Source organism: Gavia stellata, chromosome Z (assembly GCF_030936135.1).
Source record: "Gavia stellata isolate bGavSte3 chromosome Z, bGavSte3.hap2, whole genome shotgun sequence".
In the NCBI taxonomy this organism is placed as follows: domain Eukaryota; kingdom Metazoa; phylum Chordata; class Aves; order Gaviiformes; family Gaviidae; genus Gavia; species Gavia stellata.
In genome coordinates, this window is record NC_082637.1 from 22,850,396 (window position 1) to 22,867,338 (window position 16,943).

The window sequence follows — 16,943 nt, forward strand, 5'->3', positions numbered from 1 at the left end:
CGGGCTTGCGCGCGTGACATCAGCGGGGGCCGGAGGGCGGGTGGGCAGGAGCGCGCACCACCCCCCTCCCCGCCAGCGCCCGGAACGAGCCTTCCTCGGGCCGTTCTATTTACGTTTGTGTTGCTGATTTGCATAACGCACCGCCCCTAGCCGTTGGCGAGGCGTCCGGCACCGCCCCTCCGCCGCCATATAAGGGCAGTGAGGGCGTGTCCCGGGGGGGCTCGCGGCCGTTCGCTGCCTTCCTGGAGCCGTTTATAGGGTACAGCCACTTCCGCTGTCGGCTTAGAAGCGGCGCGATCATGGCGGAGCGCGGTCAGCTCCCTGCCCCCGCCAAGCGCCTCTGCTGCAGACCCGGCTATGGCTCGGGGTGCAGGCCGGGCCAGCGGGCGGGCGGCGCCGGACCCGGCAGCGGGGCGCTATGCGCCGGACCCTCCTCCGCAGCTGCCGCCGCCGCCCTGGGGCTGCTGCCACTCGGCAAGACTCAGAGCCCCGAGTCCCTGCTGGACATCGCGGCTCGCAAGGTGGCGGAGAAGTGGCCCTTCCAGCGGGTGGAAGAGCGGTTCGAGCGGATTCCGGAGCCGGTGCAGCGCAGGATCGTCTATTGGTCCTTCCCCCGCAGCGAGAGGGAGATCTGCATGTACTCCTCCTTCAACACCGGCGCCGAGGACCCCGCCGCCGCCCCCGGGGGGGCCGCCACGGCGCCCGGCGGGGCCGTGGACGCCGCCGCTGCCGCCGACGAGAACCGCCTGCCCTTCCGCAGGGGCATCGCTCTGCTCGACGGCGGCTGCGTCGATAACGTCCTGCAAGTCGGTGAGTCACCGGCCGGGGCCGCGCTCCGGAGCCCGGCCGCCGCCAGCCGGGCAGGGCGCCGCCGGCCTCCCCCGCCGCGGGTCTCCCCCTGCGTGTCACCCGCCTGCCATCCGGGGAGCCGCCTCCCGCCTGCCCTCCCTCCGCGGCCGCGGCGGCCGGAGCCTCCCCCGGCAGCCCCTGGGGGTTCCGACAGCGCGGGCGGGGAGCTGCCCCCCGCGGCCCGGCCCGTACGAGCCCTTCGCTCCCCGGCTGTAATGCGGCCCGGGCAACTTCCTCCGCCGGTCTCCTCCTCCTCGCACCCAGAACACGGAGTAACTCCCTCGCTCCGTGACACGGCCACGGCCCCCGCTGCCGGGCGGGCCGCCCCCCGCCTGTCCCTTTAACTCCCCCCCCCCCGCCCCACTACCGCTCCCGGTAATCTAGCCTGTGTAATCCCGCTTGGCTCTGCCCCCTCCCAGCGCCCACCCCCGGTAATCCGGGTCATCGCCTTACCCCGAGCCACAATAGCGAGGAGATGCCGCCCCCCCATCCCGGGGGGGACCGCCGGTGGAAATGAATCAGCAGAAGGGCGGCCGGCGGGGGAAGGAGCGGGGACGGGGGGGAGGGGGCGGGATGCGCCGCCGTCCAAAATAAAGACATAAAAGCGGTGCGAGACCCCGGCAGCGGGTGTGCGGGGGGGGGGATCCGCGAACAAAGGCATTTCTAGGGCAGCGGCGGCGACGGCGAGCCGGAGGGAGGGGGCGCGATCCACCCCGCCTGGGGGAGCTGGGGGGGGCGGGGGGGGAGGTTTGCTTTGGGATGAGCCGCTTCGTGACAAGGCGGGGGGGGGGAAGCGCTGCTTTTCCTCCTCCTGGAACAATACCCGCCCTCCTCTTCCTCCCCCCATCAGCCCCGCCGCCTGCCGCTGCTCTTCACCCGCTGCGGGCGCCCCTGGTTAACTCCTCCCTGCCTGTGTTTAAAGGGCTGCAGAGGTGGGTACCTCCCAACTTTTGGGGGGGCTGTCTGCCGGGGGCGGCTCCCCCCCATTGGAGGGGGAGCCGCCCCCGGCAGACAGCCCTCCCCTCCGGTGGGTGATGCTCTTTGTGCGACCCGGCCACTTTGTTCTCATTTTCATGTTTATTTGTGTCCCTTTTTAATTTTTCTCAGTTTTCTGTCGCTCCTGTTCTCCACCCCCGAAAAGGGGAAGCCACACAAAAGAGGCTGCTGCTCGCCTTTTGTTAGCGGCGGCGGCTCGGGGTGGGGGGCATTCCGGGATTCCCCCCCTTCCCCCCCAAAACCTCGGTCCTGCCCGCTGCGGGTTTGACTTGGCAGGCTGCTTGCAAACGTGCCGTCAAATTTTTTTCCCCGAAGGGAAGCCTTGTCCCTGCTCCTAGGCTCAGTGCCCTTCCCTTCTGCCTAGGGGGAGTTTAATTTTTTTTTTATCTAATTAACTTTCTTGTAAGTTTTGTCTTTTGGCTTTGTCTTTCCAAAGGTCTGAGCCGCATCTGTGGTTCCTCAGGAGTGGCAAAACCAGAACTAGGGGTTTTCTAGTTTGGTTGGCAGTGCTGAGATTTTTTCCTTTTGCTTGCACTTGATTCTGTTTGCAAGCGATGAGGAATGACAGGAGTGCACATAGGGAGGGTTTCTTGGCTGATTGCATTTAAGCCAGGAATTCACTGTGAAAATAAAGCCAAGGGGCAATAAATAAAAGATGCAATCTTCTCCAGGAGACAGACACCCAGCGTGGGCTTTGCTTCACTTGCTTTCAGCAGTGGAATAGGCCTCAGTGAGTAGTTGTGAAAGAAAAAAAGTAACTTTTTGTATGGCTTCAAAAGGGGAGGGGGGCATTAAGTAATGTTGGCAAGAGTCAATGTGAAGGAAGAAAATATGCATAAATACAACTGAAGTGTTGACTGCTTCTGGAGCCCTTAAATGCATTCCAAACAAATGCTATATACCTACTGCTGAAAATACATTTGCTTTGCTGTTGATTTTTTTTTTTTCCCCAACCTTATGTGGGCCTCCTTTGGAAAGCTGCACAAAAATAGCAGTGGAAACTGGTGATATGAAATATGTCAGTTGTTCTGACTGAGGCCTTTGGCTTTGCCTGGTGAAGGAGTTGTGGAGCACTTGGGTAGGCTGGGTCCTGCTGTAGGAAAGTTCTTGTGTAACTTGGGTAGGTAGCTGTGTCATTAGGGCTGGCTCTTGCTGGCAAGATACTCCTTGTGAAGCAGAAAGGTGCAACTGTTAAAGCCAATTCAACTGGAGTGAGTTATGTTGGGCGGAGAATGGAATTGGTTCCATATAATACAGCTGAATATGTAGCATTGAGGAAAACTTAACTTCAAGTTTAAGTGCATGTTTAGTGACCATATAAATGTGAACTTATGTTTCTTTGCAGTATGAGTAATGGAAACTCTGTAAATGTTTACTATTGTACTATGGAAAAGTGTACTTATTGGACAAAGTACGTTTTATTACATATCAGTTCTAACAGCCTTACTTGTAGCACTAAGTATTACTATAAACAGGGAATGCAGGATTTGATTTTTGAGGGACATGCATAATTTTCGGTTCAGTTGTAGTGAAATGGAACCATTTGCTTCTGAATTTTACATTTTTTCAGTCCAGCCCTGAATAAACATTCAGACAATTTTATCATGGCAACTCATTTCAAGGGGGAGAATTTCAAAAACCTTGTGTCTGTGCTTTGAAAATCTTCATGTCATCCTGCTTCATGCCCCCCCCCCCCCCCCCCCCCTTCATCTCCGGTGTGCGATGAAAACAAAATCCTAAATAAAAGGAAGATGACACATTAGTGATACGTACAAATAATGTTCTTAATAATCAAGCATAAAGTTGTCTGCTAGCCTATTTTGAAGTTGAATGATACTGTCCTAGCATAATTACCATCATTAATTTTGAAATATTTTTCTCCAAATAAGTTGGCTTCAAAATTCAATTTGCATCTAATTTGTTGATGTTTTAATAGCTTTTTGATATGTTTCAATTAGACATGAAGTATTTTCTTTTTTAGTTAATTTAAAAAAATTACAGAATGTGGGCTCCTAAAGCAAACCTTTTCAACTACATAAAACCAGAGCTTTTCTACTATAACAGAGCTTTTCGACCAAAACACTACCAAGTGTTTTTATTTATTTCGAACCAAGTATTTTCAGTAAAAATTACAGTCTAAACTTGAAAGCACTTTGTGAGTAAATACAACAATCTGGAAGGAAAATTAGAAATTGACTGTTTCATTTGGCCAAATTTGTGAAGGTGCCAGGAGTGAGCAGACAGTTTTTAGATGGCGAAGTGTATATTTGGTTTCTGAGGTTAGTCCTGAATTACTATACAGTACTGTATTGTTGTCACAGCTGTGGCTGTCAAGGTTAGGAAGAGGTGTGATCCCTCAATAGCACAGCTGACCTGGCGAGAGTGCTTAATGTGGCTATTCTAGGAGTAGAAAAAAAAACCCCTGTGCCTCTGCTGGTATGACTGTTCTTGCTTAGGGAAAGACGGAGACTGCCTTTGCTGTAGTGCTGTAAAACTTGGCTTTACTGCCATAGCTGCATCCACATTGGAAGTACTTGAAGTGGTTTTTTGATATGCCATGTAAGTACTCCTAGAGTATTCTTGTCTGTCTGTAATTTGAGGCTGATTTGTCTTTGTTGCATAGACCCTGTTTGCTCATACAGGTCTTCCTTTAAGGCTTTACAGTCCTTTCCACAGCAGCATGAGGCTTTGTAATCATGGTAGTCATGCCTCTTAGGTATGAATGGCAAGGGAGTGAGTTGGAGGGAAGAGACTCCTAGGGAAGGAAAATAATGTAAAGAATTAATTGACTGGCCCTTACCACAGCTCTAGAATTTAATGTTAATATTGTGAGCTAGTAAACTGCCTTGTCTGTGAAAGAGGGTTCAGCCCAACAGCATCATCAGTGTGGAGCTGCAGACTTGTTTTTCTGAAGCCCCTTGGTGATAGGTGATCAGGGGGATGTAACCAAAATACTTTTTAGAGAAAAGCAAAGTAAAATTTCTCAAGTGTGAAATAATGGTTGGAGCTCCCTGGATGTTTCTTTCGTTGATTCTTAAATGAAGTTAAAGACTTGCAGTTTTTTTCCAATTTTCTTTTAATGAGTATTTATCTTCTGACTCAGATGTGCTTTTATCATCTATTGTTACAGCTGATTATTCCCCCCTTTTACTTTTTTCTTTTTAAATATGAGCTAGAAGTTGGTGATTGCTTTCAAAACCAGGAGAAGCCATTTCTTTCACTAGAAAGAAGAGAAAGCTTTACAAGACCATGTTGGTAACTGCTACATGTAATTCTGGTGGGATGTGTATTGTAGTCAGTAAATTTCAGATCCTTTTAATGGATGATGATTCTCGTTAATTTTTTTGTTCTTTATACCTGTCTTTACTCAAAATAACATGAAATTGTGGAGCAAGTAAAACAAATGTAATTTCTCTTCTTTCAAGGTTTAGTTGTTTGAGTGCCAACAGTGTAATGTGAAACACCTTTCTGTTGATAAAACCATACCAAGTATTTTATTAGCAAATCTGGCACAAACATTTTTGTGCTGTGAGTTGAAACGTGCCTTTTAGCAGACACGATGATCTTCACTGATGCATGCAATATAGATCTAATTGTTCATGAAACCTGTAGGACACATGGATTTAGTAAAAAAAAAAAAATTATTTAATGCAAGTAACACTAAGTTGTGTGACAAAATGAAGGCTGTAATTTGTGGAGATGCAAGCACTGTGTTTTGCATTAACTTCTTGGTGTCCTGTGATACCAAATTGTCCTAGTATGTGTAGTGACCTTTTTCCAAGGGGAAAAGGTTGTGTTGAACTCTGCTGGTTTGAGGAGAAGTTTATCTGCTGACATGCTGAAGGAACAAGCATGGTTTCTTCTTCAGTCAGCCTGATGTTGGGGTTTGGTTAGGAATGTATGACTAAAACAAGTAATCCAGAATTTGTTAATACAATATTGTGGTAGGGGAGTAAACAAATGATGCCTGACTTTTTGCTGGACTTTTTTTTTACTTAGTTCCAAGACTACTAGAGTCTTGTGAAAAAAACCTTCATTGATTCCAGTTTCAGTTTGCTTTAAGAAATAACTACCAATATTTCCAAGTTCTGGAATAGAAACAAGTAAACTAATTTTTAAATATTTCTTCCTGAAAGGGAGATGTCTGAATGCATTCCAGTCTCCTTGTTAGATTTGGAATGCAATGCATTAATTAGAGAACATGCAAGCTATTTTCAGTGTGTGTGCTCTGATATGCTATCCTTGACCTTGAATAATTTCTTTGGAAACCCTAAAAAAAGAAGGAAAAAGCAAAAAAAAAAAGCTTTCTTTCAAGACTAGATCACTAAACGTGGAAAACTTTGTAAATAGGCTCCTATCTTTTTTCAGTCTTTCTAAAAAATATCTAATCTGGATTCCAAGAGAAAGTAAGCATTTTAGAGTGATTTCAAGATATGAAAACAAAACTTTATACTATCTTTCTATGTAATTATGAATAGTAGGGTAAATGTAATAAGACAGTGGCAATACTGCTCTAGAATTTGTTTAGATTGTAAGGAGAAAATTAACTGTAAATCACTTCCTATCACAGTTTTTAAAACAAGGAATATTCTTTTGTAGAAAAGCTTTATGTTGGGTTGACCTAACAAAATTTTTCATTGTTTATTTTGGGTCAGTTTTCATGTTTCTTCTGTTTCATTCTTCCCCTACCTTCAAGGCTTTCCTCACTTCCAAGAAAACAGCTTTCATTTTCAAAGCTTGCTTTCTGTTTTAGAAAGTGATTCCATCTTTGTATATGATCAGATGTTTTGGTATGTAGCAATTCTTGAATTTGAGCCAGTTGTCATGCCAGCAACTGATGCCTGCTTGTGCTCTCTCTCTCCCTGTGCTCTTAACTTTCAGAGAGGAACAATTAATTAAAAGCAAAATCTGTGTGTGAGGGTAGGCTGGAATAATTTAGAAGTCAGCATTGGACAGACTGGTTTCCTTAAAAATCAGTAGCTGGTTGCTGCGTTTTGCCATATCATTTCCTTTTTTAATGAACCTGTTAAAATTGAACCCTTACATAAGACTCCAGTAAAGTTCTAATTTAAAAAAAAAAACACTGCTTCAAGTGAAAAGAAGTATATTACCACGCACAGCAGTTTTTACTGGTGAAGGATAAAGTATATTAGATGGCATGCTGTAAGATGTGTCTGCATGGGTTCAATTTTAATATCACCTGCTGTCTAGGTAATCTAGTTACGTCAAGACAAATTGTGAAGTTTTGTAGTGGTGTAACAAAGAATGAGTGCAAAGTTATGGTAGTATAGGAATGCAGCTGGCATCCCTTAACTTGCTTTCTCTTTAGCTGGTATTCTTTGGGGATTAGATGGGAGAATTCACTGCATCTTTAAAAAAACAAAACAACAACAAAAGAGAAGGGAAAAAAGGACCACAATATTTTAACTGACAGACGCTATCCTGATTTATGAATATGCTGTCTCTGACAGGAACTAATTTGAAATTTTAAAAAGCTTTCATGTGCAACAAGGGTACGGATTTAATGCGAATTCTGATTGCCTGGAATGCAGTCAGCCTGACAGCGTGTGAATACTTGAGTACTGTCCAACAGCTGCACTTGTTGTTCAGGGAGATCTGTCTCCTTGAACTTCCAGTTTTTCCTCTCGGTTTACTATCTAAGGCTACCTGTGTAAAATGCTTCTCTCAGCTGGATATGTATCAGCCCTTGACATGGCTTCATAACCTTCTGTGACCTGGATCACTAGAGATGTTGGCTGGTACTGTACGCTGGTTTGCATTCTCCTTCTAGCTACATGCCAATTATCATGATTTATGCGATGCCCTTGCGGTGCATTACCTTGCCATCCTCTGACGAAGTAGCAATACGCATCCACTCTTTGTTGCCTTGGCCCTGCTATTGAAGACCAGGATGTCTAGAAAACTTGTGATGTAAGTCACTATCTTAAAATATTTTTTTCTGACTTGATTCTGCAAATGTGCAAACAGACCAGAGGAGTGTAGCCTTCTAATACTAACTACAGTGTACAGAATTCCTTTGTGGTTAAGTCAGAACTGATAAAAGGCCTGCTGTAGGAGCTGAGAGGTCATACAAAAGACTTTTTCTTGTTTGACACAATTCAGTATAGACTGAAGTGTCTCTCAGTGCGGGCTTTTTACCAACACTTTATTAAACCCTTCTGAAAAATGAAAAACAATTCGTGAAAGAGGGGGATCTTCAGCAGTATTTAAAGTATATTCTAAGGTAATTGTGATGCGCACCATCACACACTTTAAAAAGGAGGGCTTAATCTTATTTTTTTCTTATTTTTTACTCTAACCCTCTACTCCTTGTTGCCAGTGAATGCATCTGACAGTCTTGAAATATCTTGAAATTTTTGCTTTGGGTATGCATGGGCAATGGCTGAGAAGGTCTGACTTTAATTGGAAGGATGCAGTAAAACCTGTCAGTAAGTTTAAATTCACACTAGTAGATCTAGCTCATCAGATAAATCGGAAGCTTATTTGCTGAATTAATGTGCTAAAAATTCAGGTGGCTTACCTTTTGTCCTGCTTTATTTAACAATCTGCCTGTTTACATAAGTCATCTTTCGTTGTTAATTGGTGTCAGACCTTTAGTATGTTATGGGATTGTTGGAAAAACATGTGGGGGGAAAATGGCATAATGGGAAGGTATTTCACAGAAGTAGATGTTAATATATATCTTCATTGCGTCTTTTTTTTTGGACAAAAGTTGATTGCATCCAAATGATTGTTTTAAAGGCTGGGAAAATCAAATGTTGCATAGCTGTATGACTTCTAAGAAACGAGACACTTGGTTGTACGCGTGCCAAGTTTAACTGCTAACTGGTTACTGACAGCCGGTAGTAATGCAAATACAGTGCAGGAACTGTGCAGCTGACTACAATGTTTAATTTATACTGACTAATGAAATAAAGAACATTTGACCATTGAGGCACTTAAAATTGGATAAACTGTTTTATAAAGTGTGAGACAAATTTACGATCTGTAATAGAGTAGAGGATCAAGTTTGCATGTATTCTAATTATTTTCATATTTTTAAACTTGTGTTAAAAGCAATGTTTTGGGTTAAAGGCTTTTACCAGCACTGGCTCTCTCGGATTTGTTCCCTTATGCTTAAAGTTTGACTCTTTCTTATTTTATACTAGTAACCTGTCTTCTCTCTGCATAGCAGTGTTCCGCTATGTGTGCAAGGCATAGTAGTGGCAGCACAAACTCTCTTCAGCAAATCATCTTCTAGTTTACCCTTGTCAAGAGCAGCTGGTGAGCTTTATTAGTACTTAATTTCTACATTCAGCTTTGATATTTTGACTGGCCTAAAGTTCATAGAGCACCAATCCATATTCAATGATTAATGATGGGATTGATGGTATGTTTATGGAAAGTATAAATAAATGCAGGTGGAATGGTGTTCAGGGTTTCATATGCTTGGTGGTTGGTAATTTTTGCCACTTACCCGCAGCTTTGCCTATGAAAGGACCGCAGATAAAATGTCTGTGTTAAGAATTCATTAAAACATATGTCTACAGAAAATATTCCTGGAATCTTCTGGAAAATGTGAGCAAATCAGTGAATTTGAGCAGAGAACCTCAGAGTAAGCTATTGATTACTTGCACAGCAGTTGCCTCAATGAAGCACTTTGCTTCTCCTGTTTGTGGAATACAATGCACTGCTTTGGGAGAGTGAAAAGTAGTCTTAGTAAAACACTTGTTTGCATATTTACAAAGCTGGCCTCAGTGACCACATTAAGCATGGTTTGTGCTTCTTCAAGACAATTCTGCTGAGTCTGCTGATTATAGAAGTTCAAGAACAGGGAAAAATCGATAGTCTAAATGAATTGTTTAATATATTAGCTAAAGGAAGGAAACCTGGAACACTTTTATTCTGAAACACTGTTACGACCAATGACAGCTGGGACAACTGGCTGTGCTGCTGCTATTATACATGCAAAATGAGTTTCAGTTCCTCCATCGATTTAGGTTGTAAACTGAAACTTTACAAACTGACTACAATTAGTGTCCTGGGGATAAAATATCAAGTCCATTATATTCTGTATCTGTGTCTGGATTTAGTGTAGCTATATTACACAGAAGCATGAAACTTCAATTTTGCTTCTTCTAGAGCAGAGAGATGAGGATGATGTAAAATGTATAGCTGTTTTTCAGCTTTCTGTTATTGGAAGCCATGATATGTGAGAGAGCCATCATGCGGCTTTCCTGGTCAAATCTAAATGCATGAATTAATAGAGGTGACTTCAGCTAAATGTGCTACTAATGCATGAACGATAGGCAGTGACTAGGAATGGGACTTGATGTAACAGATGCTGTGGCAGTCTGATGGGATAAGGAAGCTGAGAATAACTTGATCAGTGCTACTTAAAAATTTTAGAAGCAGCATACCACTTAGTTTTACTGACAGTTTTCAGTGATCAAACTTTACATTGTCATGTATCCTGGCAATAATTTACAGACTTGATTTCTAGGTAGTTATGTAGATGTTAAATGCAAGTGGCTGTTTGGTGGCAGGAGTGAAGAAGTGTTTAGGAGTAAACAAGAGTTTGGCTCATTGAATAAGATGTACTTGAAGAGAAAAGCGGTAGTAAAATGCTGGGTTGACCTTTATGAGAGGCTAGGAAGAGAAGTAGGGAAGTGGCAATGCCTGAGATAAGGTAGAGGTCAAAGACCTCAGTAGGTCCCTGAAGAGGTGTATTTAAGGAGGATATAGTCTGAATGATTGCTCCCTCTATATGGTCTGCTTTCAATGGGCATTAATGAAGGCATGGAAACAGATTCTTTCCTATAAAATGAAACAAACCTTTCAAAATGGAAAGCAGGTTGGCAAACTGTAACTTAGCTATTCTGTAGCTTTTGAAACTGTAAAATATGTTTAAAGTTACGAAGTGGATGTTCTCTCACTCTCTTTTCAGCCTTACATCTCAATTTCAATTTTATAAATAAGATGTATCTGACGCATGAAGGAAATGCTCTGTTTTTCAGAGAGTGCTGAATTTCTATTTATTTGAATGGTGTTTGTCAGATTGTACTTCATCAGAAGCAGAAGCTATTTCTGAGTCATGGCAAAGGCTCCACCATTACAGTGGTAAAACAAAACCATTGACTTCATTTTGTACGACTGTTTGAAACAGATCTATTTGTAGAGTTAAATATGCATTGATAAGATCATAGAATATAACTGAATTTCTTTTACTATAAGCCATAGTCAAATTCTGGTTTAATTCTCTTCAACAGGCAATAAATGTCTTCATTTTAAAGCTCTGTATATGGCAAAAAGAGGACATGTGTTTTCTTATCTTGTGAACAACAGAGACAATTTTTTTCCCAGAGCTGTATATTGCTCTGACCTGGGAATAAGGATGGGGGTGCAGTGAGGAAAGACAGGAATCTGGTGAAGTGATACACAGCTTTATTAGGCACTTCTTTAGACAAAGGTAGGAAGGGGAAAGAGGACGAGAACTGAGTTGCTACAGTGGTGAACAGAAGGACTGGGTGAGTTTTTCCTGGGGATAAGAGGCCATGTGGAAGACAAACCTGACGTTGGTAGGAGTAGGACATAAATGGTAAAGATTGGAAGCGTAGAACAAATGTGAGCATTGTAATCTCAGTAATTAAGAGATCCAAAGTTTTGTTGGGTTTAAAAGGAAGGACTTGCACAGGGGGACAAGGACGGGTGCTGATGTGGTCAGAAAACTGAATACTCCCAGCATGTAGAGTAAGCTTGCAAGGAGCAAGATGGCAGAAGGATCAAGGTTGCTACTTCCTGATTACTCAAAGTGTGAAATGATAGCTAGTGAAATATTAGATTGGATGAATGGCAAGTGATGTGAATCATGGGCATGCACTTCAGTGGATCCTGCCTGTTATGAGGTCCATCTTCCCCTCCCTCCTTGGATAACAAAAGGTAGTTAAGAAGTAGAGATAAAGTGTTGAGAAATGTCTGCTGAAAGGAGGAAGCAGAGGAGGATGACTGTGCAGTAAGACACTAAGCTGTGATTTTAGGAAGTAAAAGGAGAACCACAAAAGCCATAAAGGTCAAAAGTTCTGTGAGAGGAGTCATCAATTTATATAAAGTGCTGAAAGGTAAAGGAATCCAAATCCTGAAACATATCCAGAAAAGATCTCCACTGTGGACCTTGGTGAGAGGCATCCCAGTGTGATGCACTGCAAAGGCCCAATGGCAGAACCACATTCCAGGCAAGGGCCTTGGCATACTCAATGACTTGGCCGTGGGAATGAGAAGATGATGTGGGCCAGGTGGTGGTATGATATAACATAAGCACCTCAGGCAAAAGTTAATGGGTGAATGGGGTGGGGGAGTCAGCAGCATAAGAGTGCAAAAAGAAGTCTGTACATTAGCCTAGCATGCATGTAGCTTGATTGGCAGGCAGGGGGGTTATCTGTAGCTCTGTTTCAGGCCAGGCAGCCTGGAAGGGGTAGCATTGCATTCAACCTTGATGAGGAAATTAATGTCCTGAGCTTGGGGATTGGGGGAGTGTGGTGTGAGCAAATAAGGCAAGGTCAGAGCAGATCCACCTGTATTGCAGCTGATGCTGGTTTGAGGTGCCAGAAGTAGAGTGGGAAGGGTGTGTTTTCAGGATGGGCTCGAAGTGGGACTGCTGCAGAAGCAGCCTGCAATTTAATCTTCCATCAATAGCTGGGTACAAGTGGTGTAAGTCACCAGCAGCATGTTCAGCATGGGCTGGAGGGACCTTTGATGGGCTTGTCCCCTGCAGAGCTCAGTGCCCTCGCACCCTGCTCTCATCACCGAGCAGCTTCTCTTCCCCAGGCAAAACCAATGCTGGGCCTTTGGTCAGTTTGCTTTCCTGCAGGAATGAATATATTTGTGAGCAGAGGGCTGTTGTGAGGTTTGTTAGCAGTATGTGCTGTAGGCGCCTAATAGCAATGTCCAGTGTGGTGGTTACAGTTTGTTAGCCGTGACACAGGCATGCTGGTGCACTGATAAAGGGCCTCCATTAGCTTGAGCTGGGCATGTCAACTGTTCAGAGACTCTTGTACTGGCCTACAAAACCCAGGCTGTGTCATAAAGGTGGTGTGCTGATCAAAGGCTGAGACCAGTAGTCTATGGTCTCTTGTAAATACAGGTTTCAAGCTAAAATACAAGTCTGATGTCTATCTTCTTTCTAAGGCTGGTAACCTTCGGTTGCCTGATGAAGATTACAAATGGCAAAGACCATAAACCTTTGCTCTGAGAGAAGTTGAAACTATATTTCCAGTTACAGCTTAGCAGTGTTATCACTCTTGCCCCTCCCTCTTTCTAGGGAGGGGGCACATTCCTGGTAGACCAAGCCTGCTGTCTTAAGGAAAGCTGCTGATACAGCAGCACAGCGTGGCTGTGAGCACAGGAGTCCTTCTCCAAGAGCCTGTTCCAGCAAACTTGCTCCCTCTTGTCACTCAGTGAACTCCTCCAAGGATGGACTATGAAACAGGCCTATCGAAGTAAATGTTTTCCATTGTGAAATACTCTAGTCATGAATATGGTAAATGAAGTAACTGACTCATTTGCTGTGCTGTGACTCGTTTACTGCTCTGTGCCTCATTGTGTAACTCTTAGAACAGAAAACGCACGTTGCTGTGCTTATAAACTTGTATTTTGGAAATGTTTTTTTGTGATTGTCATTTGCAAACTTCACCCACTGTGAAGACCACTGGTGTGTTATTCACCCTAAAGTTATGCGGTTGCTTTAGGCTGGCTTAAGTGCAGGCTGCTGTCAAAGGGACGCTGAAGTTCTCCTCAAGGTTGCAGCTTGTGCCAGGGCTTGTGGAGCTGTGTGGTGAGCCAGAGAACTGGCCTGCTTATGAATTCAGATCTTGCTGGGTGAGTTTTACCTGGTTTACTGGCCAAGAAAATGCTACTGTTGATTCAAGGAAGAGGAGATTGCAAGAGGGGGGCACTGCGGAGGGCAGGGCTCCTTTCTGTGTCAGTCACTCTTAGACTGGCTTAAAGTGATCATGAAGCCCTGACTGCTGCCTGGGGAAAGGAGATGGCTGCTGTGCTTGGGAATTCACCCTGGCAAAAGGTGGCCTATTTGTTCTAGAGGCAGCAGCACGGGCCTTTCCTGAGCCCAGGTTGTGTGTTGGGCCTGTATGAGTGAGCAGTCTTCCACATCTCTTCATCCATGGTGTTTTTCTGTGTTACACAACCTTGGCTAAGTGATGAGTACCCTTCCCATACTCCACCAGTGGTTAAAAGAAAGCTGGACAAATCTTTACTTCAAGAGTACAGAAAAGGGGAAGGAAGTACCTATTTACTCCAGTCATACATGTTTATTTCTTTCTATCTGCATAGCTGTTGCAAAAGGTGCTTTTTGCCTTCAAAATTCGTATCTTTCCTCTTCTTTTGAGATGGTGCTGAGCTTTGGCATACTTATGTATATAACACAGACTTTCGAGGCAGTGTTTCTACTTATTATGTGTTATAGTGACCAAATAATGTGTTCTATGTTTATTTTAATTCATTGCTGTTCACTTCAGTTGCCAAAGTAAGCGTTCACAGCTTTTTGTCTGGTTGGGTCTGCTGAGCCAACATGGCTAAGAATGAGCTGGACCTTCCTTTTTGCTTCTTGGACTTTGGTCTTTTGCCAGTCAACAGCCTTACTGGAGGCTGCAGGGTCATGGTGGTATAGCCGAGACTTCAGTTGTCTTGTATGGTCTTTATTAGGTAGTAATGCCTGAGAAGGAAATGATGGAGCATGACTTGGAGATCTCAAGCTGAGTTTGTAGGGCTAGCACATAGCGGGGGGGAAAAAGCCCTTATTGCTTGTTGTCAGAGTACTTTCAATATGGACCTCACTGAGAGTCTAAAATAGCTATGTGGGGTTCCAATGTCATTACTGCTTTCCAAGTACAACAGCAATTGTGCAGAATGTTGGTGCTTTTGTATAACTTGGTTAGTGTGGAAGCTAAATGACAGACAGCTGCTCTGGTAAGTGAGGCATATCTACTGAAATGATTTATTTTCGGGACTCAGGTAAAGCTGATGTGTGATCTATTCCAGATTGATCTAACTAATGCAGAGCTAAGCTTACCCATAACTGGTGGAGGGAAGAAGTACTGGTGGAGGGAAGAAGTACATTGGAAGCCCTGTTGCACACTTCGAAATGCAGATGAGTGCAGTGCAGCTTATTACTGGCTCGCTTTCAGCAGTAGCCTGCTTCCATGCAGAACAATTCATCTGTGTTGCTCACTTCCTAGAGCAGGGCTGCCTATCCAGTTGTGGCTGTCAGACTCTTTAAGGCATGTACAGATCTTAAGCAGGGTACTTTACCTCTCTTGGTTGTCTCCTGCTGGAGGGGAGCCTGCATGACCTCCAATGCTAGTTGAAGTGTCTAGTTCCTTCCTAAGCTTTGCAGGTGGTGTTTATTGCACATGTTTATCCAGGCTCCTAAACCAAATATTTCTTATTTGAGAAGGTGAAGTTACTTAGTCTGGTATCTTTCCTGCTCCATTGCTGCACTGCTAACAGCCTCATAAAATTAGACGGCTCTTTTCTGTCAAATCATGTTTTAGGCTGATCACAGGTGTTTAATGTGATACTTCTGTAAGCTGACCATGATTTCCACAAGCCAGCTTTGTTAAAGTAGTACCAGTTTGAACTCTTCTCCACTTAGGAGAATGAAGAGCAGTCAGGTATATCAGTCCTTCAATTTTTGTACTCATTAGTGTAGTTTCATGGCTGTCTTCCTTTTAACCCCTCCACCTCTACCCCTACTTCCTCTGCTGTTTTGAAGACAAACAGTGCTGTTGCTCACATGAAGCTAACAAATAGGAAGAAGAACAATCCCCATGAGTAATGCAAGAGGTTCCTTAAACACAGTCAAATAAAACAAGTGTTTGATTTTGAAGCTTAGGTAAGTTATATTCAGTGTAAGTAGTGCTATCCCAGGAAGGATGAGTGGGAGAAGAGAGGAGCAGTGCTTGTAGGCTTCCTTTATCTTCATGAAATTCTTAAGTTACTTCATCTGCTATGGGTGCATGTGTGTACCTTAATTACCATATTTGCACAAATCCAAGATTGTGAGAAAGATTCAGGTTAATCTAGAAAAAGCATTTTTAAGTCACATTTTATTCATAACTGAGAATGTTTTGTCTTTAATCTGGGGAAAACTTTTTTGCCTCAGTGAAAAAGCATTATTTTATTGCAAAGGCACTTAAAAGAAGGTTAAACTGGGACTTTTGTGCACTACAGTTGAGTGAGCCTCCTCAAACCTGCCAAATTTAAAACTTATTGGGATTGATGTTTCTTAATGGAACAGACAGCTCAGAGTGGATGTTCTCATCACAAATCCAGGATTGAGTGAAAAACAGTCTACCACCAAAACCCAAAAGAACGTACCTAGCTCTTTGCATACAGATTTGCTCACTAGTTCAGAATTTTGCAGAACTAGTTCAGGAATCCTGACTTGCGCTTGCCATCCTTGCCAAAGCCCTCCAGAAGCATTACGTAAATACCTTCACACCAGCTGGAGGTGAGAATGCTGCCTGTGGGTACATGGCCAGAAGCTGCTGCATGTCAGCTGCTTGCTGTAATTTCCTCTCTTCAGACCTTATCTTGCACCTTCCTGAAAGACAGCTGACTGCTTTCCACCAAGGGGTAAAGTCCTGTGGATTACTTTCCAGTCACTATTGGGAGATTGTTCACAGGGCAACTTCTGTGGAGTGATGAATGTGCCACCAGCTGTGCCTTTGCATAGTTCTTGTTGCTGCAGTAGGTGTGAAGTTATACAAGGTTGTTTCACCTAGTAGAGAAGTCTAAGACAACTTTTGGATTTCAAATTTTGAAGATATGAGGAAGACGTCACACTGGCTTCAGATTACTACTACTAAAACTGTTCATGTAGTTTTATCCACTTTGGTGCTATTTGAATTCAGGCCAGAGTTCCTGTCAGTTATGCTGTGCAGATAGCAAGTTTAGTTCATCTAGTAGTCTCTTTAAATGTATCCATCTGTAAAGATAAAGTTGTGTGCAAACTAGGAGCTGGGACTCATGAAATTACATTTACCACACAATTCCTGCTGAATGCATCCCAGAAGAACTTAGAG

At 43.9% G+C, this 16,943-nt stretch overlaps 1 protein-coding gene across 2 annotated transcripts in view; it reads left to right on the forward strand.

Moving 5' to 3' along the window:
• Window positions 1-299: 299 nt before the first annotated feature.
• Window positions 300-16,943, forward strand: part of ZSWIM6 (zinc finger SWIM-type containing 6) — a 111,732-nt gene continuing 95,088 nt past the window's right edge. For both annotated transcript variants that reach the window (XM_059833613.1, XM_059833614.1), the window contains exon 1: window positions 300-810. In XM_059833613.1, the coding sequence (XP_059689596.1) occupies window positions 300-810 (511 nt within the window). The remainder of the gene's footprint in view (window positions 811-16,943) is intronic.